The sequence below is a fragment of the Nannospalax galili genome, unplaced genomic scaffold (genome assembly GCF_000622305.1).
Source record: "Nannospalax galili isolate Female #2095 unplaced genomic scaffold, S.galili_v1.0 scaffold1146, whole genome shotgun sequence".
Lineage (NCBI taxonomy): Eukaryota > Metazoa > Chordata > Mammalia > Rodentia > Spalacidae > Nannospalax > Nannospalax galili.
Window position 1 is genome coordinate 548,646 of NW_008355380.1, and position 13,869 is coordinate 562,514.

Here is a 13,869-nt window from a genome sequence, read left to right on the forward strand (position 1 = left end):
ACATACACTAAGTACCATATGTGCACAAAGACATATCATATATCATATACATATAAATGTCATATCACATACATAAACACATTACACACCATACACAGACACATATCACACACTGACATATATACCTTATATACCATATACAAAGACATACCACACACCATGTATGAACACACTGCATATATGTATTATATACCACACACTGTATATACACAGATACACACACTATATGCCACACGTTGTATGCACAACACAGACACACACTAAGTACCATATGTGCACACTCAACATACCACGCACTCCCAGTGAGTTCCTACAGTATCAACAATGAAGTACAGGGCACAGCTAAGAGGTCCCTGTGTAGGGTGAGTCCACACAGTGACTCCAGCCTTTGATGGATATGACATAGAGGAACAGGAATACCTGAGAAATGTTCCCCCTATTCTTCAGAGGTAGCTCTTTCTTCTCTGCTGGTTGTGGGGGGACACGGGTCTGCATCATGTAGTCAAATGTGCTCTTGTTCTTGCAAACTGGAAAGGGAAGGGTAGGAAGAGACAGGGTCACCCAGCATCCATGCCCAGTGTCATAGAGTACCCCATATGCAGTCCACCCTGACAGCAAGTGACTGCCCTATGTCCTGGAGTCAGGATGAGGACCAGGTACAACAGGCCAGGCAAACAGTGCTCTGTGCATTTTACAAGGGACAGAAACCATTCTTGTTACCCAAGGCAAGCCAGCACTAGAGAGGGCTGCACATGGCAGTTCTCATGGGTCCCTGCCCCTTGCAACATGAGACAGTGCTCCAGATCCCCCTGGGATGGCTGCAGGAAGCCAGGGGAAGCTCAGGAAAGTCCTCCATGACTGAAGGTTCGGGCAATCTATTGTCTGCAGGGCCACTTAGGGGCATAGGGAAGTCCTCCTGGACAGGAGTGTTGCAGCCCTAGGCTAACCCAACAGGCTGTCTCTCTTTCCCAGGTGTTCTTGTTCAGAACACACAGGGCCACCAACAAAACATGGGGCATGGCAAGCAATTCCAGCCCAACCTGAGACTTTGGCAACTACACACAACTGAAGAAATTTAGGCTATTACAAGAAAATCTGAGGCGTTTGAGAAACGAGCAGTATTGGTATAGAAAAGCTGTTGCCTATCCAGCCGTATGCTTCTGGAGAGGGGCCTTGCTCTGATTTCTCTTCAAAACCAACACACATGGGAGGAGGTGGCTTGCAAGTATTTCTGGGGAGCTACAGGGCCACCTACATCCCTATTTGCAGCTCAAGAAGCAGATGGGATGGGCCACCCCCTCCCCAGAGGTCCTGCAGGATATGGCTTTGTGATGTTGGAGTGACGCATCTCCCTAGATCTACCTGGCTGTGATCCAACCTCCCCAGCTCCCAGCACCCATGTCAGGCCAAGACTATGGGCTTGCACTTGCTTACACTATAGTTAAATATTCCTTTCTCCTGGGTTTGTACAAATGTCATCCAAGCCTGATGATGAACATGCCCAGTGCTGAGTGCCATCCTTTGGTATGAGAAAGTACCACCAGCCAGCTCTGGCAGTATGCGGATCCTTCCCTGTCTCCACTGAATCCAACTTGTTGCTCCTCCCTCGGCATGAATACACCTTTGCTTGTCCCTCCATAGTGGACACTTCAGCTAGGGGTTGGGCCCTGGAACCTCCAGCCCATCTTCAAAGTACAGCCTGAGGGTAGGCAGTTCCTGACAGGCTTATGGCAGTTCATATGGGTGCTCACAGCTGGAGGTCCAGTCCATGAGTGTGGGCTAGACCAACAGAGGAAGCTCCCAGTGAGCCTTCTTCATGGCCAGGGCACAAAACTGAACTTCCCTCCCCACTGCTCTTGTGCTCCTTCCATGAGGCTGGTCACCGTGAATCACTCCACCGTCTGCATAGCAAGGATCAGAGCGAGATGACAGAGGGAGAGCTACAGTTTGGAGCAGTCTTGCTCTTACATAACAACCAATATGTCAAGTTTGTCCTGGAAGTATTTGATGTCCAATTGCCCAAAACTCAATATGCTCAGCCTGACTCCAGTTCCTCCCTCTCAGAGGGACATTTTCCAAACTCCTCACAGAGAACAGCCCTGTCCTTAAGCACAACTCCTGCTGCAGCTGCCATGGGTCCTACCTCATCCTGCTCTCAGCCCTGTCAGCTCATCCTGAGTGCCACAAGAGACCATGCTGACAACAGCTCTGGGCAGCTGGTTGCCTCCCTGGCTTGTCCTCCAAGGTTTGATGAACAACTGCTGGTATTACCTGCGCAGTACACTCAGACAGTGTCGAAGTCCACTAGGACTTCAGGTCCCAGTTCTGTATATAACCCTGGCTCACCAAAGACATGCCGGGCTGGAAATAATCTCATGGCACAGCAGGCCCCACCCAGTACCACCTTCTCTCCAAAGCTCCAGAGGGGAGGGTGGCATGCCGCAAGCTGTAAGATACCTTGGCTCTCTGTGAGCTCCCTCCTTGCCACATGTGTGAACACCCTACTTGCTACATGTGCAACAGTGCAGGCATTCTGTAGCTCACCAAGGGCAAAGGAGCCAGCTCAGCTCAGCAGCTCCAAGAGCAATGGTCTAGATCTTTGGTCATCCCCTACACATTCCCAGACAATTCACTGACCACTGGCTTCAGAGAAACTCACTAGTGGAATCACTATGGCTGTGAACCACCATAGCTAAGCTTTTGTGTAAGAGAGATGAAAATGAGTCCTGGTCACTGTTCTGGGAAGAAGAGGCTCACTGAGAGCTCTTGGATGTCACTATTCCACAGAATGAGGGTGGACCAGTACTCTCTGACCTCTGCTACCTTCTCCTTGCCGAGATGCCAACATATGACTCTTTCCCGAGAGGCTGGATGACCTTGAGCACCATGAACAAGCCATGTCTAGCATCAAGGATCTTGGGACCAAAACCCAGTGGTGCTAAGTCACCTACACCACAAATCTGGGTAGTGCTTTCAAGAAGAGGAGGAAATCGAGGCGAGGAAGCCATCCTGCAGCCCTAACTGTCCTGGTAGTTGAATCAGGCCTTCCTTTCAATGTGTGTCCAGGTGGGCATGTGGGCCCAGCGCTTGGGCCTTAGAGAACTATCAAGGCCTTCTGCACTGCACCTACCCCACCTCTGTGAGTGTTATCTACATGGAGCCCAGGCTTCTGCAGCTCTGGTCCTGACAGAGGCTGCTGTGATGGGTTTGTGTCTTTGCCTCTGGTTTTAAAGGGCAGGTGTGGTAGACTGGCATCCCAACTGACTCTTGGAACCAGCATTCCTCAGGATATATAGGGATCATGTATTGGGTTTGGTTCTATGAATGCCAACAATACAACATACCCCTGACACCAGGATGTGGCATGTCACATCTGGGGCCTCCAACAGTCCTGGGTGAATCTTTGAGCTCCAGGAAGATTTAAGACATTGCTATCAGGATGTCCCTGGGCTGTTCTTCAGTCTGGGTAGGTGGCAGGGAATGTACCCAGCCTGTTTGGCCTCCTGGGGGTGTTGGATTCAGGAGTAAGAATGGTACAAATGTCAGGCTCTACAGCTTCAGCCTGGGCTGTTTCATGTGTAGGCTGTGTGGTCCTGGAGCCTGGTGTTACGAGTTTCTATGTGAATGGGGATAGACAGAGACAGCTGCCAGATCCTGGGCCCTTGCTGCTGAGTGTCTCACATATGGCACCGGTGGGACTAGATATAGTCTGGCATATCCCAGGGGCCACACTCCCTCCCAGGGGCATTCTGCAGGAAAAAGCCAGCATCTCGCGGTGCTCACCAGTCCGGGTTAAGCACCCTTAGACCTCACCGTGGGCTCTCTGCCCATCCCACACCGACATATGCCCAGCTTCTTCCTCTAGCCCAGGAAAGTGCTGTCTATATAACATGCCTCATTACTGTTGTTCCCCATCAGAACATGGGCACCTCCACACCTCATACTCAGGACTGCCCCCGATAAAGCTGGCTAATGGTGAGAACAAAGTCCTTACTATGGAGCGGAAAGAAAAGGCCATTACCACCGAGGCAGTGCGCCCAGGCAGTGGGAGCCCTATTCATCTGCAGGGCCTGTAGCTGTAGGTCCTGTAAAGAACACTGGGTATGGTCCCAGCTGCTCCCCTAACAGAGTGAAATGTCTGGAGAAAGGGGGCAATGCACTCCACTCGCAGTCAGGTGCCTGGAAAGACGGTACTATTGATAAATCTGAATACATTTAGACATGAGAGAAATTTCTAGATAATCTTGGAAATTAATGATTTTTTTAATTCCTGATTATAAAAGTAGTGGAGTTTTAAAGATGACCTACAGGGTGACTCATTGTCAGAGTCACAGAGACTGTGAGGTGCCCCTCCAGCCTTAAGCCTGATGAAGCAGCACATGGTATTCTCTTGAGACAGACAGCTGAGTTAGGTCTGAGACCTGATTTTATCCCACTCTACATAGTATAGGAGCTGAATGGGTCATTTCTAACAAAAATCTGAAAATATAACTTTGAATTGCACCCACAAGATTTAATCCAATGGTTTTTCACTGTACAAAAAAAAAGCCCAAACCTCAAGCAAGACAGGAGAAATCATAATGCTGAGGTCAGGAATGTAGGTTAAGAAGTACACTTGTATGTTCGTGGTGATGCGAATCCCTGGTCATGAGTGGGGCCTTTCCACAGGGGGAGAGCGGATCTCTGCTGAGCACTGTCACCACAACCATGGGTAGGGTTTATACAGAGCCTCACCTGGCTTCCACCCTCCTTGAGGTGAGGCTAAGTCGGGCTTCAGGAAACCATTGCCGTAGGAGTGGCCCACTGCTCTCAAGCCCAGGCCCGCAACTCCCAGAGACCGAAGAGGCATTGTGGCCAGCGTCCCATAGCAGAAGCAATGTGCACAGGAGGCAGCTCTAACTTCCACAGAAAGGCTTTCTCAGGCAGAGGATCCCCTCTCCTACTCAACAGCAGGACCAGGTACCTGGCACACATTTGTGGGTGTAAACTCTCCCTTTGGCTCTGTTTGGGTGGGGGAAACCTGTCCATCCAGCTTAATTTTCATTGTTACAACTTCAACCTAGTACTTTCCTACATCATCTGTGCCATTTTCGTAATGTCCTGTTCTTGCCTGATAGTACTAGTCCCTCTGACTATTTTAGTCTCTCTGGTGCTTTCTTGCAGGCCTTGGAAGATGAGCTTAGTTCCTTGCTGGACTTGCTGACCTTCTTATGGTACAGGAACTCATTTCTGGAAAGGCTGCTCAAAGCACTGTCTGCCTGAGGAGAGGTGAGCTCAAGGGGCAGGGCTGGGGTAGGTACGTACTCAGATACAGGTGGAAGATGAGCAGGTGCCCAAGCAGCACGAAGCTGGTAATGGCCAGCAGCAGTACCACCACATCGATAGAAAGAACCATGGGGGTCTTCACTCGCACAGGCCACAAGGGAAGGAACAGCAGCCATACGTTCTCAGAGCTGATGTCTGTGGAGACAGAGAGACACATCCATCCAGCACCTACCCACATAAGCAGCGCCTGTGATCAGATGAACAGAGGGACAGAGCTTTCCAGGGTGAGTGAGGACAGCCAGGCAAGAGATGCCTCCCAGCCCAACATTTACCCTGCTCTACTGTGGGCCCTCTGGCCCTACTGGCTATAGCTGGCACTGTTAACCCCACTTTATGAGTTCAAGATGATGCTTGAAGAAGTGCCTAAATACTAGAGTGCAGACCAGCCCTCTCCTCCCATCACCTGCCCTTCTCTGAAGCTATGGCCTTGTATGTCAGACCAGCCACCTCATGGACGTCATGAAGGTCAGGCCTACTGGTGCATTTCTTGGTCACGGCCCACCATGGCCCTCAAACCCAAGACCAGGGGTAAGGGATTTCTTGGGTCACATGGTAGCTCAAACATCTCACCCCACAGCATATTCTAGAAATGGCTTGGCTGTTTCTAGAATGGGCTCCTACGTGTGCCACCTGAGAAGGATGTATCACACGCTTCTGTGGGATGCCAGCTCATAAATGACCCTTAATCAGTGATGGCGTGATGAACTCCAGTCTGTGAGATGTTGAGCCAGGGCATAGACCTTGTGCGATCCTCTGGAACAGCAAGCCAGGAAGTGGCTTTCACCTAAACTCAAAGAACCACAGGAAGCCATGTAGAACCAGTGTACTCCCAAGAGAGATGTGACATGCTAACCTGCATCGCATTTGACATCATAGTCAGTGGACCTAGCCATGTCACCACCACATTCATGAGGCCTCCTTCTTCCCTTCCTGTGCTTGCTTAGCATGGTGATTGTTTAGGAAGATGTCATGTTACTAAGAAGACATTGTAGTAACTTGGTACTCAGGAGGACCAAGAAGCCCTGAGTGGTTTCAGGGGATACAGGAGCTGAGGGCCTTCCACATGGAACAAAGCTTTTTCTTAAAAGAACATTCTGTCATGTTAGTTCCAGAGATACCCTAGGGTAAGTGGCATTCAGGTCCTATCCTCTCCTGCTGCGGGGTTTGGGAAGATGTCTGTAAAACCTGGAGTAGAGATGGGGTAGCTTCCCCTGCCCTACAGGATGACCAGCAAAGGAGCTTCCCACTTCAGTTGCCTGGATCAATGTCCTGGGCTGTCATGACAAATGACCATAAAATTATGGAACTTAGACAATAGACAGTCGCTCACATCTGTAGGCAACAAGCTTAAAAATCACAGAGTGGGCAGAAGTGTTCTTCCTCTGAGGCTCCGGGGGGAGGGTCCGTCCTGCCTCTTCCTGCTCTGGGTACCACAGGCCCTCCCGGGTTTGTAATGTATCACCCAGCCTCTGCCTCTGCCTCCATGTGGCCTCTGTGTGTCTGTCCTTCCTTTTGTTTCTCCTGGGGAAACCTGACATTGTAGTTGGGTACCTGGGTGCCCCAGGATATGCTCCTCACTTCAGAATCTCTAACCACATCCACAAAGACCCTTTTTCCAAATAATATGCCATCCCAGGTCTGGGTCAGGACTTGAGCACATCTTGGAGGCCACATCCGTTGTCTTTCCCTCTTGCTCAGTGCAGACATGTGTGCCAATGATCTGAGCTCCCGAACTTGTTTTGTCAGAGTGTATTGAGCTTCCCCTTGGCAGTTGCCTCATACAAGACAGACTTCTGTATTCTCTACACCACACTGACATGAGGTCCACTGTCTGGGTGCTCAAGACTGACTGGAGGGACAGTAGGGTCAGGGCACATACACATCACTCTCATCCCTGAAAGCTAGACCTCAGAGGAGGCCATGCCAGCTGGAGGGTAAGGCGACATAGATGGCTGGAGGGTGATGGAGACCCAACAGGAAGGTGAGGCTGGGGGACCAGGAAGATGGTCACTGAGAAGCATCAAGGTACCTTTATACAGGTGGTCTGTGCGGAGCTCGTCGGGGTTGACAAAGTACTGGATGAAGACGTACAACAAGATAAACACAATGCCAAGAAGGCCAGCTGTAGCTGAGATCACGGAGCCAAAGAAGAAGCTGCATGGGAGGAGCAGAATTACACTCAGAGATAAGGGAACACAGGGCCAGGTCAGACCAACACCCAGCCAGGCCATGAGGTCAGCACAGGCCTGGTATGGGTACGCTCATGGGAGTGCAGATCTCAGCATCCGCTGGAGTTGGCTTAGCACTTCCTTCTCACGCTCTGTGTCTTTCACATATCCCCAGTACATAGTGGTCGTGCCCTATGCTCCCCATGGCCTCCTTCCTGAACCCTCACATTCTTCCATCCTACTGTCTGAAGAGGAATTCCATTCTTACTTAGTGGGAAAGTTCAGCTCTCAAGACAGCAGAGCCTGTCAATGGGGCAGAACTTCTTCCAACAAGCATTCCCTGATCATAGTTGGCTTGCTCAGGAGTCAGTCTTTCCTTCACCCCCTTCCCGTGTACTGTGCCAGCTTCCTCCAGAATTTATTATACCCATTCTGCAGGACCCATGTGGCACCCCTTTTCTTAGTACTGTGAAGCATGGGGTACTCTTCTGGGCTTCTGTTAAAATGTGGGGTCCAAATTACATCAGAATGCCATCCCCAAGGTTTCTCATGCCCTAGAGAATGAAGGGGCAGAGGGGGATAAAGTACAGATGCTAAGACCCACTGCCACCCAGTGAGAGTGGACAGCCCCCAGCACTCTGCTCTTCCTCTAACTCCACCTTCCCCACAGAGAGGCCATGTCTCAATGCAAGTGTACCTTCTCCTGAGGCAGCAGCTCTCCCTGCCCTCTTCCCACTCATGGGTAGGCCACACCCTTACCTGCCCCAACATGCCTGGCAGACTGAGGAAAGTGATGCTTTTCTGTGACCAGCCAGTGGGAAAGGGGGTAGTGGGCCAGAGCTTCCCAGCTGTTCCCGCCACTGCCAGCACCGTGGTGACACATCTCCCACAGGCCACATTGGGCTGCCCCATGGCACTGAATGCATTCTGCAAGCTTAAACACTCAATAGGGATGGGGCCAAACCTATACAGGTACCTCCTGAATATACAGTAAGAACCTCATGACCCAAGGTACTGTCAGGACAGAGGTGGTGGTCTGCTATATCCTTCCTGTCCATCTTCAGGATCCCCAGGGTTGATGAACAATCTGGACTCTGACCTGGTGTCCCAAGAGCCCTCTAGACTCTGTGCTCATGACCAGGTTAATACCTTAGAGTAGCCTAGATGCTTACACCTGTGCTTCAGAATCTGGTCACTGCTCTTGGGTGGTGGCCACAGCATTGACAAGGCAGGTGGACTCAAGACAGTGAGTTCGGGAGGCTTAGCTAGCCTATGACCTGCCATCCATGGTGATATCTCTAGCAATGGGCTTTTGAATGTGAACTTGACCCATACATTCAGGGATAGCTCCACCAGATGTGTCAGAACAAGCAATACACAGGCACTCTGCTGTGGTTAGGAACAAACACGGCCCAAAGATCATCCTTTCTCTCTGCTGTTCCCCAGGTCCACAGCCACTTTATCACCTGTCACCCATGAGTTCCAGGCCACAGATCCCTCCCCTCAATCATAGCCTTGACCCTGTTTCCTCACTGATAGTTTCTGCTGCCCACACAGTTGTTCAGCCACTTGCAGTGGTGGTCGAAGCCAGAGACGCACTTGTTGCAGGAGCTGCAGTGTCTGGCTTTCTTGCTCCTGGGAGAGAAATTGGGAGGAACAACCTGCTAGCCCCAAGTGCACCATGGGAACTTGGTGTCTAGCATTAAATGGTAGGCTGAGGCTTCCACCTGGAAATGGAGGGGGGGAACTAGAGGTCTGAAGTGTAGAAAAGGCCATCGGGAAGAGGGATGAGCCTGTGCCCGTTGGAAGTGGATCCTGGACTTTCTTGCGGGCAGGCTTGGGTGCTAGGCAGGAGCCTGGAAGGCCTGTCTAGGAGCCTGAGACTGGGAGCTCACCATGTGCCCACAGAGCCTTCCTAGAGCTAACTCAGCATGCTCCAGGCCCTGGAGACCTAGGACCCCACTGGGCATCGGCTGAAATCACCTTTCCTCCTCCACGGTTAGGGATGTGGGGCCTTTCAGGAAAACCACAAGGAAAGGACACTTGTCCTCCCCCAACAAGGCCGGGCCTGTGTGTGTAAGAGCCCCTGAGAGTGAATAGCCTCAGGCTTTAGCTCTTAATACCAAGTAAGTGAAATACAGGGTACCAGAAGGCAGGACCTTCAGCCTGTGGGATAGGATAGCCCAGTGTGGCCTCTTCAGAGGCTGTGAGGACATAAATGTATCATCCAGAGAGTGCCATGCAGGGCCAGTGCTGTCACAGCCCCAGCAGGCTCAGTTGGACCACTATGTGGGGCTCGGGGGCTAGTAAGTGCTCTGTACCCAAGGCCCTGAAAGTGACCATGACTCACAGTTCAGCACAGACACTCACACAGTAACCTCACACAGGTGGCAATACTGGTTCTGGATCACGTGTGCATGTTTGGACCTGTCGAAGGTCGGCACAGGCTCTGAGTAGTCCTTCTTGAGTCGGACGTTGGTGTCAGCTGGATCGATGGTAATTGCAATCAAGTGCATGATGAGGTGGAACGTAAACAGCACACCCATCACCTGGGGTGTCAAGGAACACACTGCCCTGGGCCTAGCTGACATGATACAAGGTGTCTCCTAGGGAGACAGACTGTAGCAAGGGCTAAGGACAGACCTTGGGACCCTTAGTCATTGCTGTTGGCAGCTGTAACCCCCAAACAGATCCTATGGTGATACTTCCAGAGACTCAGCCAGGCTAGCCAGCCACTGACCACAGGGTATACAAGACTCCAAAATGCCTTGGATGATTGGATACAAGGCAGAGCTATGTAAAAGAGAGCTTTATACCTGGGAATGATGGCCACAGTGGTCCACCTGGTCGTGGGTGCTTCCCAGGTGGGAGAGGCCTTGGGTGCAGGCAAGTGGGCCAAGGCCAGGGTGTGTGGGTCCTGTTGACAGGATAAATACTGTGGGCTACAACACAGAGGAAACTTTTATTCACCAGAAACATGAAAACTGAGCATTGGGGATGCAGTACCACCAAACTCAGCCTGAGTTGAGGCCCTACCTTCAGGGATCACCAGACTCAGGCACCCCTGGACTTAGTACAGCTAAGGTCTATCTGGTCATGGTAAGAAGGTCTTTGTCCCCTGATCAAGAGAAGGAGGTGTTCCTGAAAGTGCTAGAGGTAAACTCAGGGCTCCAAGTCCCCTCCATCCTTCCTCCTCCCCCCAGAAAAATATATATAGAAGGGGGTACAGATCATAGGGACTCCCCTTCCCTGTCCTGCCTCTGGGCCTGGTGGTTAGCATTCGTAGCATCTCTAATAGGGCCCCGTGCAGCACAGGCTAAGTCACCCTCTGCCCAAGCAAGACAAAGGCCAAGGGCACAAGCGAGAGGCTCTGAAGAGATTTACTAGGACTGATGAGGGTAGTTGACCAACAAGAAGCCCCTTCTCCACCTGGCTTGCAGTGCCCAGACTGTCCAGAGCCACCCTGCATACGTAAGGCTGGGCTTTGTGCAGACAAGTTGCAGGAGGCCCTAAAGAGGGTCCCAAAGAAACAGTAATGCAAGATACGCCTGTAAGAGGCATTAATACTGATCCAAACCCTGGGACAGGCCTGTCTTCCGGCATGAGCTGGCCAGGGCCCCGGGTTCTAACCCAGGACAGAATTGGGAAGCAGAGTCAGGGCACACAGAGGTGACCATGAGCAAGGTAGGAAGGAGCAAGGCAGATACCAGGAGGACCAGAGTGGGAACTGATGCAGGGCTAAGCAAACATGTGACACAAGGGACTGGACGGTGTGTGCAGAGATGGAAGAGTGCCAGCCAGGCCCCAGGGGACTCACCTACACCACATCAGGGAGGCCCTTCCTATAGACACTCCATGGTGTTGGGGCAGGGCCAGTACCACCTGCTCTGTGCAGAACAGATTGCAGCTGTGGTGTGGGTCAGTGGCCACTCATAGCTGGTGATACTACCATGACCAAGAGAGCCCAGCAGCTGGTGCTCCTCCCTTAGGCTGAGTTGAGGACTGACACACTACCTGCTTGCTTGGTGAGGCATGGGAAGCATGTCCAGAGCCTAGGACATTGATGGGTGAGGGCTGAGGACACAGTCGGGGCAGGAAATCTTACATGGCCTAGGGCCTGCCTCTTCCCCTATGGCACTAGAGTAGCTCTAATTGGAAACCGGTGGGCAGGTGGGGAGCCCAAGAGGTCTCCTGAGGACCAAGTGAGGCCAAGGAAGAGTGGGATCTCTGTGACCACACCCTGTGACATCCTCTCCAGACCTCTAGCATCTACACTCTTCTCACACACGAGACCACTGCTGGGGACTCCGAGAACACAGGCCCATCATGGGGAGACTATGGCTGCAAAGTAGGATCTCAGGGCTCTCTTGAACCCAAATCTGCCCTAGAAGAGAGCCAGCCCCCAATCTGCATGTGGAATATCAGGAGGTTACCCTAAAAACGTCTACTTAGAACAAAAGGGCTCTGATTCCATGGGGACCCCAAGATCTCACATAGAACCTCCACCTAGAACATAGAACCCCTTCTGGGACATGCACTTCTCCCACGTGAAACAAAGTTTAGCGATGTATTTCACTATGTCCTTCTATGTAAGTTTGTCCAGCGACACTTCACCAGCAAGTTCAGCACCTCACATGGACATCCCTGTCACCCACAGGAGCTATGCCAGTGAACTTACTGTACTACATTTTGTCCCAAATGACCTGGTCGGCCACTACCCACCACACACTGGGTGACACTCCCAAGAGAGAGCCCAGAATAGAAACTTCCTCGGTCTCTACCCCTCTTCACATGTGCCTTGTCTCAGTGCATAGCAAAAGGTGAAAGCAGCAGGGTGAGGCTTCCCTCCAACTCCCTCTGGAAGTTTCCATCTGGGAGCCTGTGAGAACTGCAGCTGGCTAGAACATTCCCTAGCAACAATCTGTGTTTAGTAAACAAACAGCGGAAGGGCGCCAGCCTAGAACACCACCCTCCTCAGCCTCCTCAGCACTGATGACCTCTCCCTTGTCCTGTTTCCGCAGGAAGAGGGGAGGCCAAGGCTAGGCAGCCAACATTCTGGTCCTGTTGCAGCTCATGGATCCTCCAGGGCAAATTCTGTGGCTGAGCTAAGAGGCTCAGACTCAAAGCTGCAACAGCGGCGGAAGACACCGTCTTATTGGCCCCATCCCCCAGTTCACATTGCCTTGGCACAACACAGGACACTAGAACAGGTTTCTGTGGCTGAATAGATGTGATATTGCACAGGGACCTTATTTGCTAAACTGTGGTCTGTTTCCTTGGCAACGAGATGCAAGTGCCATCCCCCTGGGGACAGGACCTTCACGGCCACCAGCACGGTAGACCCTTCTCGAGGCTCAGAAGCCTCTGGTTCCCTCAGGTTCTCTCCACAGCAAGCCTTTGCCCTTCTCCCAACCTGGGTCCTTAGGTCACACCCAGCCCCACCTGGCTTCTTGCTGGTGTCAAAGAACTCTGGCGCCCTCTAGGGACCAAGGTATAGCACCAAGAACTGCAGGCTGCACCCTGATGTTTAAGTGTAACCAGGCTGGGGATAGGCTGGAAAATAGGGTTCCCGAGGTAATCTGCCCCAACAACTAGAGAAGCTGCCCCAACCCCCAACTGGGGGCTGAACCTCCAAGGAAGGATGAGGCAGGGCTCTGGAAGGAAGGGAAAGCCGATGTTCGGGTGTTCAGCAGGAAAGATCCAGGGCCAAACAGGGCCAGGTTAGAGATCAAAAGAAGAAACCAGTGGTTATAAGGCAATGCCTACATAGTCTCCCACACATATGTCCTTTCCCCAGAATGGCAAAGGACCTTACCTGCAAATAGGATCATCATAAATGATCAAAGTAAATGAGGTCACTGGGGAAAAGCTGATCCAATGTGGTCACAGACCTTATAAAAATGAGAAATGTCACCTTGCACAAAAGTCAATTCCAAATGGATCAAAGCGTGAAACTCTGAAACTGTTAGAAGAAAACATTGGCAATAACCTACAAGATGTAGGTGTAGGAAAGGATTTTCTAAACCCGACATCAAGTGCTCAGGAAACAAGGGCAAGACTCAACAAATGGAACCTCATTAAACTAAAAAGCTTCTGTACATCAAAGGAGGCAACCAGGGAAGTGAACAGAAAACCCACAGAATGGGAGAAAATCTTCACCAGCAACACATCTGACAGAGGTTTAACATCCAGAATATATAACGAACTCAAAAAACAGAGAATCAAGACAGGAAGTAACCCAGTTAAAAGATGGGCTAAGGAACTGACTTAGTTTGTTCTTCATTGCCGTGACAAAACACTCTGACCACTACCAACTTGGGGAGGAAAGGGTTTATTCAGCTTACATCTCCCAGGTCACAGTTCATCAGGGAGCCCA

At 51.3% G+C, this 13,869-nt stretch overlaps 1 protein-coding gene across 1 annotated transcript in view; it reads right to left on the reverse strand.

Annotated features, from left to right (window-relative positions):
• Positions 1-342: 342 nt before the first annotated feature.
• The window catches only part of LOC103749687 (probable palmitoyltransferase ZDHHC11), a 23,639-nt gene continuing 10,112 nt past the window's right edge, over positions 343-13,869 (reverse strand). Inside the window, exons 4-8 of the mRNA XM_029555760.1 lie at positions 9,864-10,042; positions 9,027-9,128; positions 7,355-7,479; positions 5,305-5,460; positions 343-527 (exon numbers count right to left, since the gene is read on the reverse strand). Of these exons, the coding sequence (XP_029411620.1) occupies positions 343-527; positions 5,305-5,460; positions 7,355-7,479; positions 9,027-9,128; positions 9,864-10,042 (747 nt within the window). The remainder of the gene's footprint in view (positions 528-5,304; positions 5,461-7,354; positions 7,480-9,026; positions 9,129-9,863; positions 10,043-13,869) is intronic.